The sequence below is a fragment of the Pseudorasbora parva genome, chromosome 2, assembly GCF_024679245.1.
Source record: "Pseudorasbora parva isolate DD20220531a chromosome 2, ASM2467924v1, whole genome shotgun sequence".
NCBI lineage: Eukaryota > Metazoa > Chordata > Actinopteri > Cypriniformes > Gobionidae > Pseudorasbora > Pseudorasbora parva.
This window is the reverse complement of record NC_090173.1, coordinates 38392234-38416882: the sequence shown is the minus strand read 5'-3', so window position 1 is coordinate 38416882 and position 24649 is coordinate 38392234. Positions and strand designations below refer to the sequence as shown.

General features: G+C 37.0%; 2 protein-coding genes across 3 annotated transcripts in view; one reads left to right on the top strand and one right to left on the bottom strand.

The window, feature by feature from the left end:
• Nucleotides 1-1122: 1122 nt before the first annotated feature.
• Nucleotides 1123-7813, bottom strand: zgc:100868. Its single transcript, XM_067419333.1, has 10 exons — nt 6770-7813; nt 6602-6622; nt 6339-6501; nt 5972-6240; nt 5731-5876; nt 4335-4620; nt 3283-3454; nt 2942-3198; nt 2605-2696; nt 1123-2090 (listed from the first exon to the last, which is right to left on the bottom strand). Exons 1-10 carry the CDS (start codon nt 6828-6830, stop codon nt 1731-1733), a joined length of 1827 nt encoding a protein of 608 aa, XP_067275434.1. The 5' UTR covers nt 6831-7813; the 3' UTR covers nt 1123-1730.
• An 11158-nt stretch (nt 7814-18971) lies between these two features.
• arhgap23a (Rho GTPase activating protein 23a) overlaps nt 18972-24649 on the top strand; it is an 80268-nt gene continuing 74590 nt past the window's right edge. For both annotated transcript variants that reach the window (XM_067419300.1, XM_067419274.1), the window contains exon 1: nt 18972-19419. In XM_067419300.1, the coding sequence (XP_067275401.1) occupies nt 19411-19419 (9 nt within the window). In that variant the 5' untranslated portion in view covers nt 18972-19410. The remainder of the gene's footprint in view (nt 19420-24649) is intronic.

The following is a 24649-nucleotide window of genomic DNA, read 5'->3' as shown; positions in this document are numbered from 1 at the left end:
GTTTCAATGGTTTCAGTAAAGTGAATGTGTTTTTAGTTCAACTAGCACTGAATGCACTTAACACATGTTTAGGATTCTAGTTAAATTATTTAGTTAACATGAACAAAATTAACTGCACCTCTATAACATTTGTTAATGTTAACTTATTTCAACATTTTCTAATACAATTTGGAAATCAAACGTTTACATTTGGTAACATTTGTTATGTTTGTTACATTTGTGGTGAGAATTAACATAAACAAACTATGAACACCTAGAATTTTATTTACCAAGTTTAATAAAATACTCTTAACAAATGTATTTCTCATGGTTAGTTCATGTTAGTTAATACATTAACTAATGTTAACAAATGAGACCTTATTGTAAAGTGTTACCGTTTAGATCTACAACTTATTAATTCTCATGTCAATAATCTTAAGAAACTTAAATTACAAATAGATATTAGACTAACATTTTAATTCAAGTAAGATAACTTAGATCATCAGACAATTCACTTTTGAGCATGTTATATGAAATATGTCGCCTATGAAATATGTTCTTTCACACGAAACATCTGATTGCCCAAACTGTACAAAACATACTGTAAAACATGTTTTCACAACGCACTGGTTTCAAGAAACCTAAAAATAAATATGCTACTTTAGAAGGGGAAGTACGGACCTTGGAATAAGTGCCTATAACATTTAAAACCTATTACACTACTCATATAAAAATAATACACATCGCTTTATAATAAACGGACAGTAACAAATATTTTAAGCAATGTAATCAATTCTTACAAAATATTTACTGAAATGTACCTTATGTTATCTTATTTATGTATAATAAAAAAATATATAAAGTTTAGAGGAATAAAGTGGCATCTAATGGTTATCCAGGGAGGTGAAAATACAGGTTTTGTGAGATACTCCAGGAATAATTTTTTTGTTGTTGATCTTGTTGGGAGACAGTATCTGGTAAACTGCACAGTCTCATGTTTACAGCAGCAATGACTCTGCAGAATAAAAGCCACATTCTTACCACATGCCTCTGGTTCTTGACCAAAATGCTTCAAATAAATGCACAAATTTTTTTTTCCAACTTAATTTGTTATTTTAATTATAATTTTTACCAAAAAAAAAAAAAAAATGCATGATTCATTTTTTCACATTTTAACAGTGCACTGAAAAGTTTCTTCATTCATATTAAATCATGTAACTTTTCATAAAAAACAATTAAATATATAAAAGGTAGTACAAAAATCAGAAAAGCATAGATTTCAAAAATGTTAAGTCATTTTTTTCCCTAATAAAATTGATGTATTTTTCTAAGTACACTTTAACAATTCTAACCCACATTAATGCCCCAAGTGGTGTACAGCTTGAGGTAGGCTACTTGTAAGTTAAGCTACGGCTTAGTCAGTATTAATACTACTAAACCTAAATCACTCAAATCGGGACTTTCCATAAAGTGCCATGATGAACAACAACTTTCATCTGCTACAATGCAAATATATCGAAGCTGCCTTTTTACACAAGCTATGCACTTGTCTTAAGGTAGTGCCAGACCACAATGTAATTCTAGTGCAAGAACAACTGGCAACAGCTTAATGGTGTGAGATTATAAGAGTTCACATTTGTCAAGTAAAAATAAATTATGTGCTCTACAAAAGTTTTTGATGCTGTATGATTTTAAATGATTACGTCATTGATTAGATGGAACACATTGTATGTATTAGATGGAACTTCAAATCAATTGATGCCTTGAAAAAATATTTGGACGGCTGCAAGTGAGAGCAACAGGACATAAATGGAAAAAGAGAAGGAAGAAGATACTTGTGATCCATTAGTGGAAGCTTGGCTTGAGGTACTTGTTGGTACACTTGTGGGGGTTGTGACTTTTGGAGGGAAAGAACCCACCACAGTTTTTAGGAAGTTTGCAAAGTTGGAGGTTTTAGTAAAGACCTGGACAACTTGACCGGGACCAGAGCGCGTGTTATTGCTGGAGCTTGTGTTAGAGCTGCTGTTTGAGATGCTAGCCTGTAAAGTTAAAACAGCAGCGTGGATCCATGACTGACCCAGCTTACACATCAGCGGACCCCCTTGATCACCCTGAGAGAAAGAGAGAGGGAAATCTTTACTGAACATGACAAAATGTACAAAAACAATTTTTGTCACTTCAAATCTTAGCAGAAAGATAAGACATTTATAATAAAAACATATTTTATGAATAAATGCTGTTCTTTTAAACGTTCTATTCATCAAAGGATCCTAAAAAATGTATACAGTTTCCACAATAATCTGGCCCACTGAAGTGCTTTGAAACACGTTGATGTAATTTCCACTAAAACAAGAAGGGAGGGCCAACCATTTTTTGTTTTGTTTTAGCATTTGTTAATGCTAAATTCATAATATACTTTATGTTCATTGTTAATTAATGTTTGTTTCTTAATGTTAATACAACTTGAAATATATTAATATATTTAGAGTTTAACATTAATATAACTTGATATAGTCTAATAGTCTAGTAAGATTTTAGTCAGTTACTAAGTTACCTAATACATTAACTAATAATAATAATAAACTATACCTTATTGTAAATATATTTTAAACAGAATTAACTTGCCTCCTGCAAGTTCAAAGAACTTGTGCAAATACTGGAAGTTGAGTTTCCACAATCCACAATAGAGGCCTGGAATTCCTGAAGAGTTTGAGTCACTATAAAAGAAGGAAAACAAATTCAAATTATGTGAAAAAAGGATACAACTCGAATAATCGGATTTTAGCAGTTAGCGCAATGTTTCAAAGCATACACACACACACACACACATTCTGCATTTTTAGACTTTCGAAAAATACCAATTAGTATGATTGTCCTCTTGGGGACCAGAACAATTTCTTTGTGGGGACATGTTACCCACATGACATAGGATTTACCCAAACCACACACACGCTAAACACACCTCCGCCAGCTCCGGAGCCCCATCCTGCCACCCAGCATTGAGAATTAGCGTTGAAGTTATTCCCTTCCAAGTCCACACATATAGGCTGAATATAATTGTTAAGGTTTGGTGCGATGGCCAGCAGCAAGACTGCAACGTTGTCGCCTGTAAGATTGCTGATTGTGAGATTCGCCACTTTTATAGAGATCTCATTGGGGTTGGTGCCATTCTGACTCAAACGGCCAAGGATCACGGTCCAATCGGAGGCGTTGGTGGATCTGGACAAAAAGGAATTCCATTGCATGAGATTATTTTGATTTCTCTGATCAAATGTCCTTTTTTTCATATTTAAGATCAATTACCTGGTAAAACAGCTGGCAGAGCTCATGACAAAGCGCTCAGCTATCAGCGTTCCTCCACAAACGTGACTGCCGTTAAACTGCACACTGGCCACCCATGGCCATATGCCTGGAGATACAAGTGAGCTGTTTCCTCCTACACGGGTGTTCAGATTAGCACGTCCACACACTACAGCTACAGGAAAAGAGAGAGAGAGAGAATGAACGCCAGATTTTATCAGTCAAATATTTCTTTGAACTTTGAAATGGCTAGCTTAAAGAGCAACACAAAAATACAAATAATGATTGCATTTGTTATGCTTAGGCTAATCAATGAGTCATGAAAACTGTGTAGTGCACTGGGAGAACAGGCTTTCTGAACCTTGTTTGAATAGTCAAGTCTTTCCAGTTCTGTTTCTGCTTTTACCAAAACTCATTAATACTCAGTCAGCTGAAAGATAAGTATCTTAAGAACAATAAGGACTCGAGACAAAAAATAAATAAATGACGAGCTATCCAATTGTTAAGTCGTGCCATCACAAATACCATCTCTGGGTTCAAGCCTCTAACCTGTTTCAAGTACTATTCATTAAAGTGCATCTTTAAGCTAGGTCTTTAAGCTCACAGTATGCACTACAGTCTCCAGACACCAGTATTTGAATTGTTAACCCCTAACAGTTTTCTGTTAGGGGTTAACAGAATGATTCAGAAAAGATGAATTGCTGTCTGGCCAAATGAGCGATTGGTCCTAGAAACTGACTCACTATTAAGAGAGGAGACGTTTAAAGGCTTTGAATGACTTTTCGAGTCTGATTGCAGTCACAAGCGTGATGCATTCTGGGAATACTTTAAAATGGCTTGTTAAAAAGAACTGGTTCATTAGTCATTTGTTTGTTCGTCGCTACATTCAGGAAACACTGTGGCATGCTCTAATGAAATGATCAAATCTGACAATAGCATCGTCAATGTTGTTATGTTTTTTTGTTTTCTTGTTTAGCATGCATTTAAGTCAAAACACTTTGAAATCAAGTACATGATTAATGCATGAAACTCCTTGGAACTAGAAGGAGCCTTACGTGGGACAGTTGTTGTAGGGATAGTTGTTGTTGTTGTTGTTGTTGTTGTAATGGCAGGCACACTGCTACAGCTGATGCTAAGGTCACCGTCAGTACCATTGGAGGTGAACGTAATGAAGCCTGGCTGGTTGGTGGTGATCAGCTCATTGATCCAGTTCTGGTACAGAGAAACTCTGGCATACACACCGGGGAGGTTAGGTAGAGCACAACCTTCGCCAAAGCTCACAATTCCAGACTGGATCCAAACCGAGTTCTGTTTGCTGACCATAGGACCACCAGAGTCACCCTGTAGGATGAAGAACAGGTTAGTAACATGCCAAGTAACCTGTTCTACAGATCAACTGCAGTTATAGTTTACATCTGTAATACATAACCTAATATGAAGGAATAATGCGAAGATGACAATTGTTGTTATTGCATGTCTAAAGCGTCAAATTAGGAAATGCCTAACTTGCCATTGAAAATTACACTATGATGACTTGTCACATGAAAACTACAATAGTTTTCAAACTAAACAGTGAAATAAAAAAGTTAAACTTAACAAACATTTTACACATAATATTTTGCAAGTTTTGCTTCAGTTTTAGTTTCACATAAGTGGATATTTTATGGACATACTGTAAAAGGTCACAGTGTCACTCAGTTTGGATTTTTTTATTTTTTTTCCGTTTGCACTTTTTCCAGCCACCAGTATGTTGTCATGGCTCTGATTTGAGTCTTCATTTCTGTCAGCTGTGTGTAGTTAATCACCTCATTTGTTGCCAGAATAGTGATAAGCACAATTTTCAGTTATGTGTTAAATTCACCTTGCTGTGTCACAAGACAATTATTTAATTTATTGATATAATTATGCCTTTATATCACACAGTATAAATGGGTCTTTTATAAAATATATATATATAGCTGTATATAGCTGTCTTTGAAAAGGGAACATAATATTTAGGGTCCATTGGCATTGGAACTTTAAAAAACTTATATAGCAATCTCACTTCATTTCAGCACAAACATTATGTATTCTAAACTGGGCAAAAATTATATTTCTTTATCAGGAATATTTTCTAAATTTGGATTATTATTATTATTTATACATACAATTTTACATTTATGCTTGCAGATGAATATAAAATATAATATACTAAGTCATTGACAGCAGGCAGGCTCTCAATAGTCTGAGCTTTGCAATGAATCCAATAGTGTTTCGAAATAAATTCTCTAGGTTTAATTCCCTTGCTTTAATCAAAGTTCAAAGTTTAAATGGTGAGTTAATTTGTCTAAAATAAAAGATTTGATTTAGAGATCCCCAATCTACTTATTCTTAATTATTACACATTGTAAAATATTAACAGCCCATTAAAACTATGCAAAGTAAAACAAACTGAAATATTTGAGGTATTACCTGACAGGAGTCTTTGCCCCCTTCCAATAGTCCAGCACATATCATGTTGTCTGTGATCGTAAAGCGAGTATTAAGACACTTACACTGCCTGTTTCCAACAACAGGCACGTTCACTTCCTGTAGAGGTTTTGATGTTGGCAGGGGAACTGAGAAACAAATTAAAGGATCAAATGTGCATCAACTACTGCAATAGTACAGTCTGTTGTGACTATGATCGTGGTTAGTTCAATTAAATACTTACCGCCTGTCTTAGTTCTTCCCCAGCCGGTGACCCAGCTCGAGGTGCTATTGAAGAACATACTGTTTGAGGAAGCCAGACAGACCGGACTGATGAAGTCATTAAAATCCACTATCGAATCCAGCTTCAGAAGAGTGATGTCGTTATCATGAGTTGTCTCATTATAGTATGGGTGTATCTTGATCTCAGAGACACTTCTGGTCACTGTATTTCCACTTGTGTCTTGCTGTGTCAGTAGTCCCAGTTTCACAGTTAGGCCAGAAGTTGAAGTACTGGAATATGATAGGAGAAGAAATGTTAAGCATCTGCCACATCAATTAAATTACATGTTTTTTTCCAATAAGTGCAAGGTTTGATTTATGATGGTTACCTGCTAAAGCAGTGTGCAGCAGTCAGAACCCACTGATTATTGATGAGTGATCCACCACAAAAATGTCCCGTAGAGTCTTGAAGGCTGACCTGCCATGGCCAAGTGCCAGCCACTGCATCCTGTCCCCCCACTATCTTTGTGTTGAGACGTGGTTTGCCACACACTGACAATGGACAAGGTAAAGAAAACATATTTTAGACAAACAATTGGTCAGAAACAGTTTTAAAAGAATTTGGATAGTTAAATTGTGTAAAACTGTTTACCATTCAGTTGTGCATCACATCCTAGAAAACAAGTAACAAGTTCAGTTACTGATAACCTCATTGGGGGGTAAAAATGCAATCTAAAACTTTGTTGCGTAGAAGTAAACAATTAGTCAAAATTATTATTAGGTATCCTGAAGTATTGGTTATCCAATAAAAAGGTCTTACCTCTCATCAAGAGAGAGACGGCAAATGCAACACCAAGTACGTGGATCATCTTCATCTGCATCTCTGACAGCACAGATAGCTGCACCTGCTCTTAAATATCCCTGTTAACCTGTTTCCTACACGCCCACACACTCTTCTCTCTCTGTAAATTCTTTCATTGTTCATTCATGGTATTTGTCTGAATGTGTATTAAGGGACATTTGGTGCCTCTTGTTCGCACGTAATTCACACCTGTGCAAACTCTGAAATGTGAAACTTGTTAAAAATGAGGTGTTTTGGATTTTGAATGTTGAGTAGATTGATCAAGGTGATGCATGAGGTGCTTTCTAAAAGTATCTCATTAAAACAGACATGCACATCAACTTCAGCAGTTCTATTCAGCTTTGAATTCTCAACCAGATCTCATGATCACTTTTTTATGAGGTGAAGTTTCTATATGAATTTGTGCCATGTGATTTATAAGGAAACAAAGTTTTTGTTATTGTTGAAAAAAACAAGCAGGAAGGTCCACCTCTAAACCTATAACAGTCAAAAAACATATAAATTAAAATCACCAATTTTCCAAAATGCAAATTAATTACAAATTGAGAGTGTGTTGACATTCCCTCAAAACCTGTGTATGGCTGGAAAAAATGAACAGATGCTGAAATGATGCTCAAATTGTTACACTTTGATTGATTCTGACTTGCTCTGGAATTATTCAGGTTACAAACGGGCATAATTTCAACAAAGGGTTAAACAGAATAATTAAATGTGTAGTTAAACTATTAAATATAAAAACCAAATAACCATTTGGCATTCTAACCTAAACTCTAAATTATGATTAAATGGAGTCAGATAAAGAGGAATTGGAATTAAATCCCTTTGCCCCGCTGAAAAGACTGAACGCGCAGCGACCCACACCCACCAATCGTCAGCCTCCATTGGGACGATTTGGGCGACCCTACACCTGTAATTGGGTTCTTATAAGGTTAAAGTAAAAAAAATATGAGATCGCAATACATTTTTTGAAGGTATAATTGAACAAAACCTAAAATTTCAGTAGAAATGACTTCTAGTAGCCAAGGTGACAAGTTAAAGTTGTCTTGCAATAGTAAAAAAATGATCGACTAAATATCTAATTTACTGTACTGTATACTGTAAAGCTGCAGAGATACTTCAGTGACCTGCAAAAAATGTCATCATATAAGAAACCTGTTAAGTCACCTCTCATTCTTCTGAGAAGGAAAATTCTTCCCTGACTGTATGATCTAATTACAACAGTATTTTTTCCCAGAAACAGAGTGAGTCATGTTCAGCAGACATCACTTGGCTCATAGCCGAAGGAAAGAAACTTGATTCTTCTAGTCAAATTAGAAGTAGTCACAAATACCAGAAAGTTTTTCTGAAATAAAGGTACTGTACACTGACTAATCTTTTAGGGTAATACCTTGTTTATTAAACATTACAATACTTATTTAACATTTTTTTATATCTTACTTGTTGTTATTAAAACTAATTTAGGATTGTTTGACTGATTATTTCATATTGTTACTTCAGTAAGTACAAACGTGTAACAGGAATTATGTAACTACATTTTGTAATAACACTATGTATTCACAAGTTTTTTCACTTCCACACGCAGTCTTCAATACTGCAGATACCAGTTGGTTATACACTCAAAACTTTATGAAAATCATGATGACTTGTGCCATTTATGACTGGCAAGACTACTGTTGAATTAGAACTAAAGGTTCTCCTTGAGATACCAACATTTTTTTTAACATGTTGAAATACTAAAGTTGGTTAAAGCTGCATTTAGCAGTTGATCATGTGATGCACTTAAAGGGATAGTTCACCCAAAAATGAAAATTATCCCATTATTTAAGTCATCCTAGGTGTATATGACATTCTCTTTCAGACAAATAAAAGTGGAGTTATATTTTTAAAAAAAAGTCCTGGCTTATCCAAGCTTTATAATTTGTTGTTCTGTTTTTGAAGTCCATAAAAATGTATCCTTTCGTCAAATGATGTGCTCCACACGGCTCCAGGCGGTTAATAAAGGCCTTCTGAAGCAAATCAATGTGTTTGTGTAAGAAAAATATCCATATTTAAAAACTTTTTACTATATTTAACTTTTTTAAGTAAAATTCCAGCCGATCGCCTTCCGTGGAAAAGTTTAGAAAGTGACTTCTCAGATTTCAAGATGCGTACAAGCGTAAAAGGCAATTGAGATGAACTTTTGGTACTGTCCACATATTTATTTTCCATCATAATGTGCAAATAAATTATTTAAAAATCAGACAGTGTGATTTTCTGGATTTTTTCTTTCTTTCTCATTCTGTCTCTCAGGAGAACTTTCACAATTGGTGAAATAATTGGTGAAATATACTGACTAAATACTTTTTTTGTATAAAAAAGTATACTTTTTTAACTGTATACTACGAGGCTGTTGAATGCTTGAATATGACAAACATTCTAAGGTGTGAAATTATTTTCAGGAAAGCGCACGGCAAAAATAGTTCAAGGCAGGTTTTGACCGCATTATAGTTCCATATCACTTGGCCAAATGCTTTCAGTTATTTCAAATGTCTTTACAGCTGACAACATCAAAATAACCAAAACCCACTATGATACTGACCAAGCAAATAAATATAGGAAAAAATAGGATAAAAACAAAATGACGTTTAATTATGAACAAAATGCAGATCTCCCGCATTCTCTACTTAGCGTCGTGACTGCATTTCCACCTCGGGTTGAGTGGGCATTATTTTTTAATAATTAAATGGCCCGGAGGAGTCAGTTATTTCTTAGGCTATTTATGTAACAGGGCATTCAGTTATTCTTAAAGGAAGAAACAGACAGTTGTCGGTGCATTTCATTGGACTTTACCTTTGACAGCTATAAAAATCTTGCATTTCCACATGTTTTACGTCTGATTTTATTGATAGTCGGCATGGGCCACTGGGAGATGATAGTTGCTTGCCTTGGCACACCTAGATACACCCTTTCCTTCTTTTCACAGCCATCCATGCACATTTAAGTATTATTTTTTTAAAAGATTGTGAGGTAGGCTTTTAGGTTTCATGACCCTTTAAACAATAAGACTAACTGTGTTGAGTTATATATGAATGACATTTTTCTGTCAATAAAGGTTTTTGAAACAGTTGCTCACCTTTCTAATAAAATGCACAATATTATATTAACACGTCTCTGTTGTTTCCATTGTTTTTATGGAAGTAAAAAAGAAATCAAGGCAAGGGTATAGCATGAATATGACGTAATTTACAACATTATTGACATTATCATTATTGACACAGGCCATTAGAAAGACAAATAGCTGATTCCTCTGGATTTAAACATTGTTACAAACACTTGGGATAATGTTAATACACAAATCAACAAAATATATAACATTGTTGTAGTGTTTTTGGATATTTTAAATCCAAATATCTTATATATTGTGCCTTTAAGACTGAAGCTAAGATTAAGTTAGCTTCGTCTTACAGAAGTCAAGAAAATCAAAAGATTAACTGATGAGACTAAGCAGTTAATGCAACCAGGCAACAAATAAGAACCCATGGAACAGTCAATAAGGATCTGTTCTATTAATTAACATTGTATTTGTAATAATACAAATGAGTTATATGTGAACAGAAAATCAGAGTTTTAAAAATAGTTTTTATGCCTTTGAAAAATAATCGGTTTAAAAAAAGGGGGAAAACAATTAATATTTTTTTCCTAGCCATTGATCATTTTTTTAATACTGTGAAAGTTTGTACATTGTACATTGGTCAAACACAATTCAACGTGATGCAAATTGCAGATTATTTGTAATAAGTTATAAATCTACTAAAATAGACATATGATTTTAAAAACCAGGAACCACTGTCAAAAGACAAAATGATCAAGCTCAACATGTTGGCTAAACAGCATACTGAATAAAAAAATAAACACACAAACGGAACAAAGCAAATACTAACACAGATAACACACTTAGTGTAATTAATATCGGAACTATTCTCTAGCACTGACTCTCTAACAAAATTAAGTTCATTATTTTAACAAATTTAGCGATGCAGCTTGACTAATCCAACTAAATGAACTTTCCTTATGTACAGTAATTTCAAGGTTTGAACACATAATGTTTTTTGAAAAATACTGTAATTCTAATAAAGAAACAACTGCTTCTAAGAGCCCCATTAGAAAACAAATATTCCTAATTTCTGAAGTACAAATCTGAAACGCATAAGACTACAACAATAAAACCTGTTCTGCAAATGACGTGCGTGTCCAAGACCTCTAAACAGGATTCCTAAAAGTTTCCTCAAAAGCTGATTTGTCAAAAAGAAGGTCATGTATTAAGAATGAACAATGGTTGTGCGTAAAGTTACGGCTTTAAGACAAAAGCAATATGACCTTAACAAATAAATAACTTAAGCAAAGAAGAACAGAAAAATAAGCATCTTATAGTGACAGAAGGTCATCTAATCACGCAATTAAGTTACGCACCAAAGAACAAGATTAAGAAGCTGGTCTTTATTTTTCATTAAATGGTCTAATTATTGCAACTTTTTTCACAACAAACAGGTAAACCACATATAGCAGAAATCAACCGGCTTACAGCTGAGGGAAACTTAGTGACATTTTAGTGACATGTGTCATACATTCAGTAGTAAATGTTGAAGATGTGGCTTGAAGTAACATTAAAAAGTGCTTTTGCTCATAGTATTTTCTCATATTTTATGATTAACTAGTCAACCAACAAAATCACCACCACACAAACCACCGTTTTCAGGTTTTTCAGATATCTGCTGGCTTGGTCATGCACACAACACAGGAAATGCCATTTTGTCTGAAGAATGTTTTACATGGCTGGATTAATAAAATATTAATATTAATAAAACAACTTAATCATTGTCATTCTTAGAAAATGTTCAAAAGCCCAAGTCCAAAAGAATAGGGATTTTTTTTAAGTTTAAAGTTTTGATAGGTAGAAGCTGATATTTGATTATTAGTATTGAAATGTTAAATATAGCTTTAGCTTATCATTAATAACCACTCTGAAGCAGGGGAGCAACTAAGAGCAGCCAGGTTATCCTGGTATATTTTTCTGTTGATATGAAAAAATCAGGTAGCTACTTTTACCAATATAGCAGGTGAATTATGTATATGATGTATATTACGATGTTATGGAGAACTATATTGTCTTTCCCCACTGACGTTCTAAGTTGTTGAAAGCGTTTCTATGGATAGCCTACTGATTTTTAGGCAGCTGTCTGACTCGGAGATGGTGAATGGGAACATGGTTTGTGTAACATTAACAACACATTATTCGCTGTTTGATAATGTAGTCAAACAAAAGGCTAATCATATATTAATTACCGTTGTGTCCGACGTTGTAGAGAGCGATACATAAAACGTGTTACCGACATGAGGACGACCCTGTATGAGTGAGTGAAGGCAGGGGCAATTTGCATATTCATGGCGTATACTAAATTAAGGTACATTCAAGCTATTAGAAAACATTCACAGAACAAAAAAAACATTTACATATCAAAGAGATGTGTTTTAAGGAATACAATTATTGACTACAGGGGGGTTTAATGTTTTTATTTTAAGGTGACGTAGGATACTTACACGTTACTTCATGCACTTAACTTGCTGTTATTTCTATATTAAGCATAATTACAAGTCACCAACCCAAACCCTAACTCTGCAAGTACATGTAGTTAATATCACTTAATACTCTTTTGAGTAAGTACAACATACGTCACCTTAAAATAAAAGGTTACACTTTATTTTAAGGTACCATTGTTACAGTGTAATTGTATACATTTAAGTACTGAGTAATATTAGGTTTAGTGTTTGGTTGAGTGTTAGTTGCATATAATTATGCATAATTTACTGTTATTACTATGGCAATGTAATCAGGTGATACATGTGATATATGTAACAAGTCTGGACAAGGAACTGAACTAAACAGGGACAACAACAAATACACAGAGTAAATGAGGGAACTAAATTAACTATAAACTACTGATTAAAAGGGTTAGCTCACCCAAAAAGGAACATTCTGTCATTAATTACTTACACATGCTGTGTAACACCCGTAAGACCTTTGTTCAACTTCGGAACATAAATGAAGATATTTTTGTTGAAATACGATGGCTCAGAAAGGCCTTCATTGTCACTTATGACTTCTGTAGTGTGGGCCGATTTCAAAACACTTCCAGAAGCCTCTAAGTATTTTGAATCAGCGTATCGATTCATGATTTGGATTGCGTGTCAAACCGCCAAACTGCTGAAATCATGTGACTTTGGCGAGCCAAAACGCTGATTTGATACACTGATTCATTAAGCTCCAAGGCTTTACGAAGCGGTGTTTTGAAATCATGTTTTTTGGATATTTTACTGGAAAAATCCTGCGTAGCGCACCTGAAACTAGCTCTAGAACTGTAGAAACGAACCATATAAACAGCAAGAACTCGGCACAGCAGGAACTAGACAGAATAGAACTAATCCCATCCAAACAATTTCTGAATATATTGTAGACATCTGAAGGTTTGGAGTGACATAAGGGTGAGTAAATAATGACAGAATTATAATTTAAGCAAATCATGTGTTAGGCATTGTTGAATTTTACACTAAATAAAATTGTATCTGGTTCAGAAAACATCACTGTAGTTCAAGCACAACAAGAAAGTACTGTTTGCATCTCTCTTTTTCTTTATACCTCAACAGTTCTGGAATTCCACTTCTTGACTGCAAAACTCGGTGTGTTAAAGGGGGTTTATTTCAAAAGATTCTAAACCTTTTTCTTTAGTTACAATGGAATGTGCACACAAGCGCACATAAAAAAAAAAACACTTAACCTGTTTGTCCTGTCAAACATGTCCTCAAATTGCACATCACCAGCTAAACAAATACTAAACTTTTTTTTTAGATCCATAAAAATGTCTTAAGGACAATGTTTCCATTAAATGAGTCAGTAAAATTCCCTTGACAATGAGTGCTTTTGTGTCACAGTAAAAAACAACTTTTTACACACCAATAAATATGTGTTAAACATTATCAAGTATAAATAAAATGAGACAAAATATAATGTAATATATATTTTCAGGTAAAATCTTTTTATAGTGGTTGGCAAGTTGTTTAATGGCCACAAATATGTGTTAAACATTATCAAGTATAAATAAAATGAGACAAAATATAACGTAATATATATTTTCAGGTAAAAACTTTTTATAGTGGTTGGCAAGTTGTTTAATGGCCACACACACGCACACGCACACCTGTTTATCTTTGTGGGGGCTGACTCTCCATAGGTTTTTATATTGTACAAACTACCCCACCCCTAAAACTATCCCTACGGTCATTTGCACAGAAAAAACAATAACTCTCATTAAGTACATAAAACATTTAGGTAGAACACGGAAGAAATGTTTTAAAGAGCAATATATAGAAAATAAGTTATGTGGAGTAAATAAAATATATATATTTTAAACGTTTCAGGTTTAAACTAATCTTTAAAATATAAAGTTGTCAGTTCCATCAATCCATTAATAAGTTCTCACTTCCATCTAGTGGACAACCATATAAACTGCATCTACAGTTGTAGGAGGCAAGATTATAAGCATGTTTGGTCAAACAATAATAAAGAGCATGCGGGTGATCTAAACATGCGCCTGACTGACTGAACAATTAGATCTACAAACTAAATGTATGATAGTAACCACTTTAAAAGTGACATTGCACTGGTTCTTCACTAGATTTGTCTTAATGGGTTTTTTTTCACGATCAAAGTAGTCTGCATCACCCCCTTTATGAAAACAACATAGTAACTACAAAAAAACAGTTCAACTATGATCCCAAGGTGACATTGGTGTTGAGTTTTGATCCAAATTATCACTTTGGTTGAGAGTGAAATTTTTATTGTTAAAAGTATGTTGGCTTTGAAATTGTGATGAAAGTTGACGCATGGGTGGAGACGGTAGCCGCGTCCGAAACCTGGAAAATGCTTCCTTCGGAGGACACATTTTTAAGGCAGGAAGGCTTTAAGGCACGCCTGAATCTAATGTTAGCTTTGTTTCCTCTCTCCTAAGATACCTTCATCTGACTGAGTTTTAAAGGCAGCATAAATGTATCCGTCGCTGCTATTGATATCCCAAAAAATATTGTGTGTTTCATTCGGAGACTGAAAAAAAAGGCATCCGAAAGTTGCATTTGCTGGTTAGTTGATGTGTAAATGTAAATTTTTTGTTGCCTTACAAGACATTGTCTGATAAGACATCAAGCCAGCTGCCTAGGTTTGTGTTTGTGACCAGTGACATTGAACTAACAGTGATTTGTCGTTGATGAGCACATGGTCATACAGGTGTGTCTCTCTGCAGAACACTAGTGGGTGTTTCCCAATCAGTGGGGAGTTTTCAAACCATGATGGCCATTTCAACTGCTTTACTCGATTTGCTCTAATCCACAGGGGGAGGTCTTTAATGGACCTTCATGCAAGTCTGTTGAAAAATAGTTGAAAACCATCCATTGTACTGATCCACAGATTGGTTAATGCCCATTTTGGTTTTGCATGGGCACTTCTCAGTAGTTTTAATTAGCCCATGATTTACTGACCAAAACAAAACACCAGTCATGAATTAAAAATCTAAAATGAGAACACCTTCGCCAGCCAGGCTGCTTCGGATCTTCACACAATGGCTGTCCCTCAGCTTGCGTGTGGCAGTCAGGTCACTTTTGCATCAAAGTGAACCATAACTGTATCAAAGCCCTGGCTCCTTGGAAAGCACCCGACTAGTACTAGTCTGGCATGAGTATGGGCCCGGTTTTGAAATGGAAAGTGATCTTGACAGATGCATCCAACCTAGGTTGGGGTACCCTGCATGAAGGCAGGCCCATCTCTGGCATTTGGTCTAACTCAGAGAGGCGGCTGCACATAAACTGTCTAGAGAAAAGAGCTGTAGATCATTCGCTAAGAGCTTTCCTTCCATACATAAAGGGTCAACACGTCCTGGACCGAATGGAAAACATTTCAGTTATCTCTTCACCCACAAATGGTTCAGTTAATTTGAAGCATCTTTGGCAAGGTAGAGGTCGATCTCTTCCGCTCAGACGACAATGCTCATTGCCCAATATTTTTCTCCAAGAGCAGGGATGCGCCAGCTGTATGCATTCCCTCTGGTTGCACTGTTACCTCAGGTCATCAAACAGATCAGGGAGAACAAGTGAGAAGTGCTTTTAATAGCCCCTCTCTCGAGGAGCCAACTATGGTTTTCCAAGTTGACTCTGTTGCTAGAAACAGCCCCCTGGCTGATACCGCTGAGGAGAGACCTCCTCATCCCTGATCTGGCATCCCCGTCCCGACTTGTGGGCACTTCATGTGTGGCCCATCAACGGATATCTGGGAACCTTCCAGAAAAGATGCGGAATACAATTTTTGAAGTGAAAGCACAGAACCTGGACCTGCACACTTGAGTGACAGAAGTGCTCTCCTTTCTTCGAGAGCTTTTGGACGCGGGTCGCTCCCTTTCCATGCTCAAAGTATATGTGGTGGCCATAGCAGTGTTTCATGCCGTGGCCGGACAGTCACCAGAGAGAAGCCACCTAGTGGTGCACATCCTCAGAGGAGCTAGGAGGCTGAACCCACCTCGAACCCCATCGGTTCCTATATATGAGATCTTTCCATGGTCCTAGATACCATGAGAGACCCATTTGAGCAGCTTCAGTCTGTGAGCCTAAATAACCTTTTGCTCAAAACTGCTCTCTTGCTTGCACTAGCTTCAGTCAAGCGAGTTGTTGATTTACATGCACTTTCAGTGAGCGCTTCCTGCCTTGAGCTTGGGCCTATCGACTCCAGAGTTGTCCTCAAATCAAGACGCAGGTATGTACCCAAAGTGCTCTCCATTCCATTCAGAGCACAGGTAATTTCACTGTCAGTTCTTCCATCATCCGAGGACAAGAGACGCAAATTTACTCTGTCCTGTCAGGGCTCTTAGAGTTGATTTAGGGTGTTAGATGGAACAGCTCTTTGTATGCTTTGGCACACCAGAGGGTGCGCAAACACGAAGCAAAGATCAACACGATGGATATGAGATGCTATCTTGCTGGCTTACAAGTCAAGAGGCCTCTGCTGCTCCAAAGGTGTTAGAGCTTATTCCACTAGAGGCATGGCCTCATCAAAGGCTTGGTCCAGTGGAGCAGCAGGCGGTGCCTCTCTGTCCACATCTATTTCATTTTTATAACTTGGAGGTTCTAGCTTTGCAAGCTATAAGGTCCTTTCCATATAGAAAAATGTATGATGGAGAGAGAAGCGATGGATCCAATTGCGTACAGAGTCATTTGTCCCATGCCCGCTGATCAAGCCTCATGTGCAGTAGAAAATACAGAGGAGAGTCCCCAGACAAATGTTCAATTTTAAAAGATTGAGCTTGGTCTGGTGATAGCCAGACAACATGGCTAGAATATTTTGTTGAGCAACTTTTTTTTTTTTAAGTGAATCAAATTGTGCTTAGTATATTAACATTCTGAATTGATGTTTTTGAGTAATATCATGCCTTTTTCTATTTCAAAGAATCCAAAAGAAAAGAGGCAGAAGTCTGATTTAAGACAGATTTTTAAAACCTGAACCGTTGGACCACCTGTAGTTATAACGACAAACTTCTGAAGTCTGAAAAAAAAAACATGGTTACTACAGTCATGGTTACAACAGTTTTACCATAGTAAAACCATTTTCCTTTGATGCATCTGAGGACAGACAAGGAAAACAGGAGAGAAGAGAGAGAAATTGTAGAATATTTGAGAGAAAAGGAAGAAGACAGAAGGAGTGACAACAGATGAGAAGGCAGAGGGGAAGTGTGACAGATAATGCCTGCCGACTTGGCTGAGTTCCTGTTGTGGTGGGGTGAATCATGGATTTTCTCCCTGTATGAAGAGGGAAATGACCAAGAATTTCTTTTTCCTGATTAACCAAGCAGGACTTAGCCTTCCAAGCCTTTCCTGTCTGTGTACACTCAAAAAATGCTGGGTCCTAAAAATATAGTTCCCAAATGTGAGCTGATTCTGACAAAATTTGGGGATATGCAGGGGTGTCTTCAATTGATTTTTTCTTAAGTAAAGTATACCATGTTGTACAATATCGTTCTATATATTTTTTTGTAAATCTTTAAGTTAGGTAAAGAATCCTAAAAATGACCCCCACTTAGAAACCCAAGCACCACATCCTCTTGTACCACTGTTTAAAGAATTCATCTTCCAGAAAATGGCAGGAAGTTTTGGGAGTTCATTTTTAGTCCACCTCCTATCCTGAAGTCCGTTTTGCAGAGAGAGAGAGAGAGAGAGAGAGAGAGAGAGAGAGAGAGAGAGAGAGAGAGAGAGAGAGAGAGAGAGAGAGAGAGAGAGAGAGAGAGAGAGAGAGAGAGAGAGAGAGAGAGAGAGAGAGAGAGAGAGAGAGAGAGAGCGAGCGAGAGCGAGAGCGAGAGCGAGAGCGAGAGAGAGAGAGAGAGAGAGAGAAACACACAAAAAAAAATCACTCCCAAAACTTACTGTCAGATTCTAGAAGATGAAGAATTGGAAAAGTGAAGAAGTGACATGCTCAGTTTTAAAATTTGAGGTTTAGTTCAATGTGTTACCATTTCTTTGTAACTCAATGTGTTGCCATTTATTTGTAACTGTTTGTCACATTTACTATAGAGTGTAGCAAAACTTTTAAGACCTATATAAATATGACTACCTGATATTTACAGTTTTTTTTTTAGAATGGTGGGAATTAACCTGACATCTATTATATCACCTCTTATTTGTAAACATGCATGACATGCATCAGGAAAAACTCTAAATCACACACACACACACACACACACACACTCACATGCACACAATCCCACAGCCCGATTTCTTTTATAGGCAAACTGCATGTAGCTGCATGTTCTCAGCACAGCATGTTGCTGCAGAGTCTCACATGAACATTCTGTCTGTCACAGTCACATTATGACTGCTGTGCTCTATGGTTGCCAATGGTGACAGAAGCTTCATCTCAGGCATGAGCCGGGCTGGGCATCAGGGGGTCCCAGCATAGAAACAGAAGTAGCTTCAGTTGATTGGGTCCCACGGCTCAGTGCTGGGAGTCACATGGTACCACTGTGACCAACCCCCCCTTCCTTTCCCTCAGAATCCATACTAGTGGGGGAAGGGAAGGAGAGGAGGGAAGTGGGGAGAGAAAGAGGGAGGGTGGAAGCATGAAGGCAAGGAGAAGAGTGTGAAACAAACAAACGAGTGAGAGGAAATCCCTTATCCTTCGCCGTACCGGAGTAAATCATAGATGCAGCACTGACCCTGTGTCTTTGCTTTAGCACAGATCCTGGAGCAAATAATCACAGCACAACCAGAGAGACAGCGAGAGAGAGAGAGAGAGAGAGAAAGAAAGAAAGTGACACAGATATTAGGAACAGTCCGAAGCATTTGACTGGATAACAGGCTGTCGGAGAGGCAATGCATCTCAGAGCCTCATCTTCAGGGAGCCTCCCGGCTATGTAAGGACGTCTGTGGATTTTGTAAAGATTCCTTAATTAGGGAGGCTGTGGGAATATTGCATTGAGAAGCCGGAATACTCTGCCATGAGTGGGAGCAGGAGGCGGAAGAGGGATTGCTGAAGCATGGAGCAGGTGAGCGATACAATTACGCAGAATAAACATGTTTCCTATTTCATGCCAGTGACGCTTCGGGCAAAAGCAAACGGCACAGCAGGGTACTCGCATCAGTCTCTAGCAGCAAATCTATCCTTGAAACTACCATTTTGCTTGCTTTTTTGTTTTCAGCTCAGGCTGTTTATCATTTTGTCTTTGTGATGCTTATGTCATTCTGAGTACATCCTATGCTTGTCACATATAAAGGGGGTTGTTGTCACATTCCCCATTTGATTTGTACATTGTCTTTTTATTTGAGGTATCACTGCTTAAAATCAGATAGAAGTAAACTCATACTCTTTGCATGAGAGCAATGTGCCTTAACCGCTAACACACATTTACCAGTCCAGACATGTCCCCCCCAAACTTTAGTCTGACATGATTAAGCCCCTCAAGGAAATTACAAATAAAGATACAGAATTTTCACAAATGATAAATGTACTAATATATATATACTGTGTGTAATTATTATGTATATATAAGTACACACACATGCATGTATATATTTAAGATTTTTTTTATATTTACAGTCCAACCAAAAATTATTCAGACACCAGATATATTTTTTTACTAGTGGGTGCAAGACACTAGTTAATTTATGTAAGTGAGGATTGCAAACTAAAGTTAACTGTAAAGTTAAAAATTCTTCACACAGTGGACTGCCAGTAAAATTACTAAAAATTTGGCAGCAAAATTATTCAAAATTTCAGCAAAATTATCCTTTGACCTATCATGTTTTGCTTAATTGTTTTTTTTCTTTAATTGCTAATGTGACCTTTTACACCACAGACTGAACAAAATAAAGCATTGCTTGATCATTGGTTGACCTACATTTGTATTATCTAATTGTGTAATTAAATTTAACAGCTGACAGCTGATTAGTTGATTGTTATCAATTACACCCCTTTCTATGAAAGTTATCTAACGTTATCAAGATGAATTTGTTCTGACAGTTTAATTCTTTGCATTTCATTTTCTAAATTATAGCGAATAAACTGTAATGTGAGAAAATGTTGTAGGTGTCTGAATAATTTTTTGTTTGACTGTATATATAAATTATTTATATAATTTTTTAATATAAATCATCTAAAAAAATGTAAAGTTAAATATATATACATATATATATCCATTACATAGTCAGATGGGAAGGTATGCATTTCTTTTCAGCTGATGCTTACCATGCAGTGACACTAAAGAGAAACAAGGATGATGAACCCTGGGCTGGTCATGCTCTCAATAGTCTTACTCCATTGGGACAGCAGTGTGTGAAAACAGAGACACCATGAGATAGTATTTTGTTTGTATTTGGGCTATGATTGAATGGTATTTAGCTAAATATTTTCTAAACAACCGTTCCTTCTCTTTAAACGGGTCGCATGCCATTTTTCCCGCTCTCCTGTGATGAATTATTCATGTACTCATTCAGAGGAGAAAACTGCACGTCCTCAGCCGCGTGTTGCATGGGCCTTACGTCAACCAGGTGATGTCATCTCCATACAATAGGGACAGTCGTTTAAACATTAGAAACATTAAACTGCATGTGTAAATGTGTGTGTGTGATATTATTGAGTTAATATGAGGTCATGTGAAAACATTACACATGAAAAATAGCGACTCACTGGAATATATAATGTTGATCTTCATATTAAGACTATACTTAAAATAAACACCTAATAGATATAGACATCAGTGGTTTGTATGAATAAGCTAGGAGCATTTTGAGCTCTGGGCGTGAGAAATAGATTAATGTGTGTTTGAATACAACAATTTACAACAGATGTCAACGCTGTCAAAGCGATCCCCGTTCACACAGATCTGCGAAAATGACTGAAAAGCCTGCATTATGCATGCCCGGCCAGTAGTTGCCAATGTCACTTTCTCAAGAAACGCCCTTGCGAACATGTAATATGAATGTGCATGATGTCACTGTTTTCACAAATTCACGATTTTATGTTTGAGACAGTGAAGATATCGTTTTCAAAACCTTGCACTTAGAAACCTGTTTAAAACGCTGTTGTCATATAAATGAACTGCCAAACGCATAAAAAGATATTGGTGTCACGTAAACATACCCTTAGTTAAATGTATATGTGTGGTGCAGACGTTTGGAATAATATCTTAGATTCGTATTTGCCCCATTGATTTATAGTGTTTGACATTCAGAAGTATCTGGGCGGCCACTCACATAATGATGGCAGTGGGATCAGGGTTATGAGAGGAACAAGAGGCTGTTATGAGCAGAGACAGGCCACTACGGGACAGGGACCTGACCCAACCTCCAAATTTGTTTTTGCATTGTCATGGAAAAATGCCAGCAGGCCAATGCCTAGCTAGCCAAACAACAGATCACTAAGAGCAGCTGTAGATCAATACTTCCAATTCCAAAAAAAAAGAAAAGTAACACCCATCTTTGCTATTGATGTTGGTGTGTATAAAGCTACTAGTGGCTGAAAGGTAAAAGCTAAACACTTCAAATACTTGACATTTTTCCTACACTATGATACAGTTCAGAGTAAGTGTGTGAGTGAGTGAGAGAGAGAAAGAGAGAGAGTGTGAGTGTGAGTGTGAGTGTGAGTGTGTGTGTGTGTGTGTGTGTGTGTGTGTGTGTGTGTGTGTGTGTGTGTGTGTGTGTGTGTGTGTGTGTGTGTGTGAAGGTCGTCTCATTGATCAGAGGTATGGAATGACTATAAGACAGTAACAGTAGCTGACTCTGTGAACATAAGTGCAAACTGCGTTCAACCCGCTAATTCCTTCTAATCTGCTGCAGCTCTTTATTCTCTTGACTTTGTCAAAAGCTATGTTATATTACAATAGCATGTATGCATGCATGTATGAAACAGGCCCACAAGCCAAAACTGGTGCAATTTTGGTCAGTAATGCAGAAAGAGACAGTTGGCACTTGGCTCATGATGGCAGTGTGCTCAAGGGGATCAGGGTGTAGTGGTTAAAGTCACCATGAAATACAAATTGACAAATCAAATTGTTATCTGCGCACAATATTATCCTTTTAAAATGTATATGCCATCACAATTTCAAATGAAAAAAGCGTCCTCTCCCTGTTGTCTGGGTGGGACAACCTGTCACTCACATGACATCACAGCAATTCTAAACCAACACCATCCGACGATACACTCCCTGGCGGACCAAAAAAACGAACAAAAAAAAAGTCCCAGCCTATTTTTTTGGGGTTTCACTCATCACAATAGGAAAGAAAAGACTATTGGAACTTACGCTTCATGTCGACTTCAGAGATCCAGGCTGGTGTGAGTTTGTATCCCAAAAACACTCATTTTCAGGTTGGTCCATAAAGATTGTTCCTGTAATAAGTGAGACTATAGTTATAACATGTTGGTTTTCAATCAAATCCGTTTTGTATTTAATATGTGCAACAAAATAACTTTGCTCCACCTCTGAAATTACATTCCTTTTTGTATTTTTTATTTGAGGTATCACTGCTTAAAATCAGACAGGAGTAATCGTATACACTGCTTTGCATTAGAGCAATGCAGCTTAACAGCTAACACACAGATAACAGTCTAGACAAGTATTTGCTAACTTCAGACTATTTTGAAGTCACAAGTCCCCTTATTTCAGCTTCATTTCTCTAATCTTTTATGCCCAGCTAGCTACTCTGATCTTTTCTGGTGGAAGGCACACTTGTGACAATCAAACCAAATCCTGAATCCCAAAGTATACTTAGACCATCCAAATCTGTGCACTGTCTGTGTGACATAATTTTCGTCATCAGGACGTCTGCACACCCTACAGCCCATTCAGCCCATTTTTTTGTGACCGCACACACAACAGCAAATGTGCGAGTGACTTGAGGCTTGAAAAACAAAAGCCCAGTCCCAAATGGTGCACTTCATATGCACTTACGGTCTTATGGACTTACAGTGGCTGCCGTGTGCACGTGTCCGTTAAGTCCAAGAGACTGTAGTGTAGAGTGTCCCATTTGTCATTTTAGGTTTCAAAAGCCTAGGTTTTTCCAAGCCCACACTGATGCGGACTTCTTCCCGATATTCAAAGTGGCGTTACATACTAGGCACTCATGAGCACCCTCTAGAAATTAAAAAGACAAATGGGACACTGGACGGTCTCGTGGACTTTACGGACACACGCACACAGCAGCCATTGTGAGTCTACAAGACCGAAAGTGCACGCGCCGGATGTATCTTTCCATGCTCACGGCCAAAGAAGTATACTTTGAAAGGCTTGTGCACTCAACTGTGTGAGATGAGATGGCACGGAAAGCGAGAAAAAATGTGTATATACAGTAGGCCTTAATGGATACAATCAAGTCCTGATATATATTTGTTCTGTGAATTACACCATCTACTGGAGTATCAATGTAACCTGCTGAAAAAATCCCAATGCACAAACACAGATGAGTATAAGCTCTCTTTGAGCTTGACCGAAGAAATGGAAAATACTGGAATAAAGGAAACTTGTCACACCATGGAAGTAAAATGGGTTGCAGATACATCCTTTTTAAACAAACAAAACTTTTTTCTCCCCGTCCTGCTCTGCATCTTACATGAGATTCGTTTTCATCAATCTGTCCAAGAGCCATTTATAATGTGTCTAGGGAATGACTACAGATGTACACAGGAATCTGAGATACTGTACTGCAGTGTATTGAAAGGATCACAGAAAACTGCAGATGCGACAGCAATATCAGCATTAAATCATTGTAGATCAGCAATCAGACACTTAATAAAATAAGTTTCCATTCGAAGTAACCAATTGACTCTTTCAAGAGGGACAACCTCTAGGCCATCATGGAGGCTCACTGCAAGACTAAAACCAGCACAAAAGAGCTCTGGATGTGCCTGTTTTCTCTGCTGATGTCTGAGAAGCTATTGATGTTATACAGCTGGAGGCCTGGAGCTAAGACCTGTTACTTCATCACTGTCCACCTGCCCTGAATTGCATTTATGAGTGAGAGCAAGAGAGCTTGGGAGGCAATCTTGCACTCGTTCATCTCTGTCTCATTCATATTTTCTTCATCTTGTGCATTCAATCGCTCTCTTCTCCACCCTTTCCCAACCAAAACCTCTTTAATACTCTGCCGCTGCCATTTATTTATGTATTTTTAGGTTTGATATCATACTGGTTAGATTACATGGATTATGGATTATATTTGGAGGGAAATTCATTCCACTCTGCAGTTAGTGGGCAGATGGCTGAGGGCTTGTGCTCACCAAGG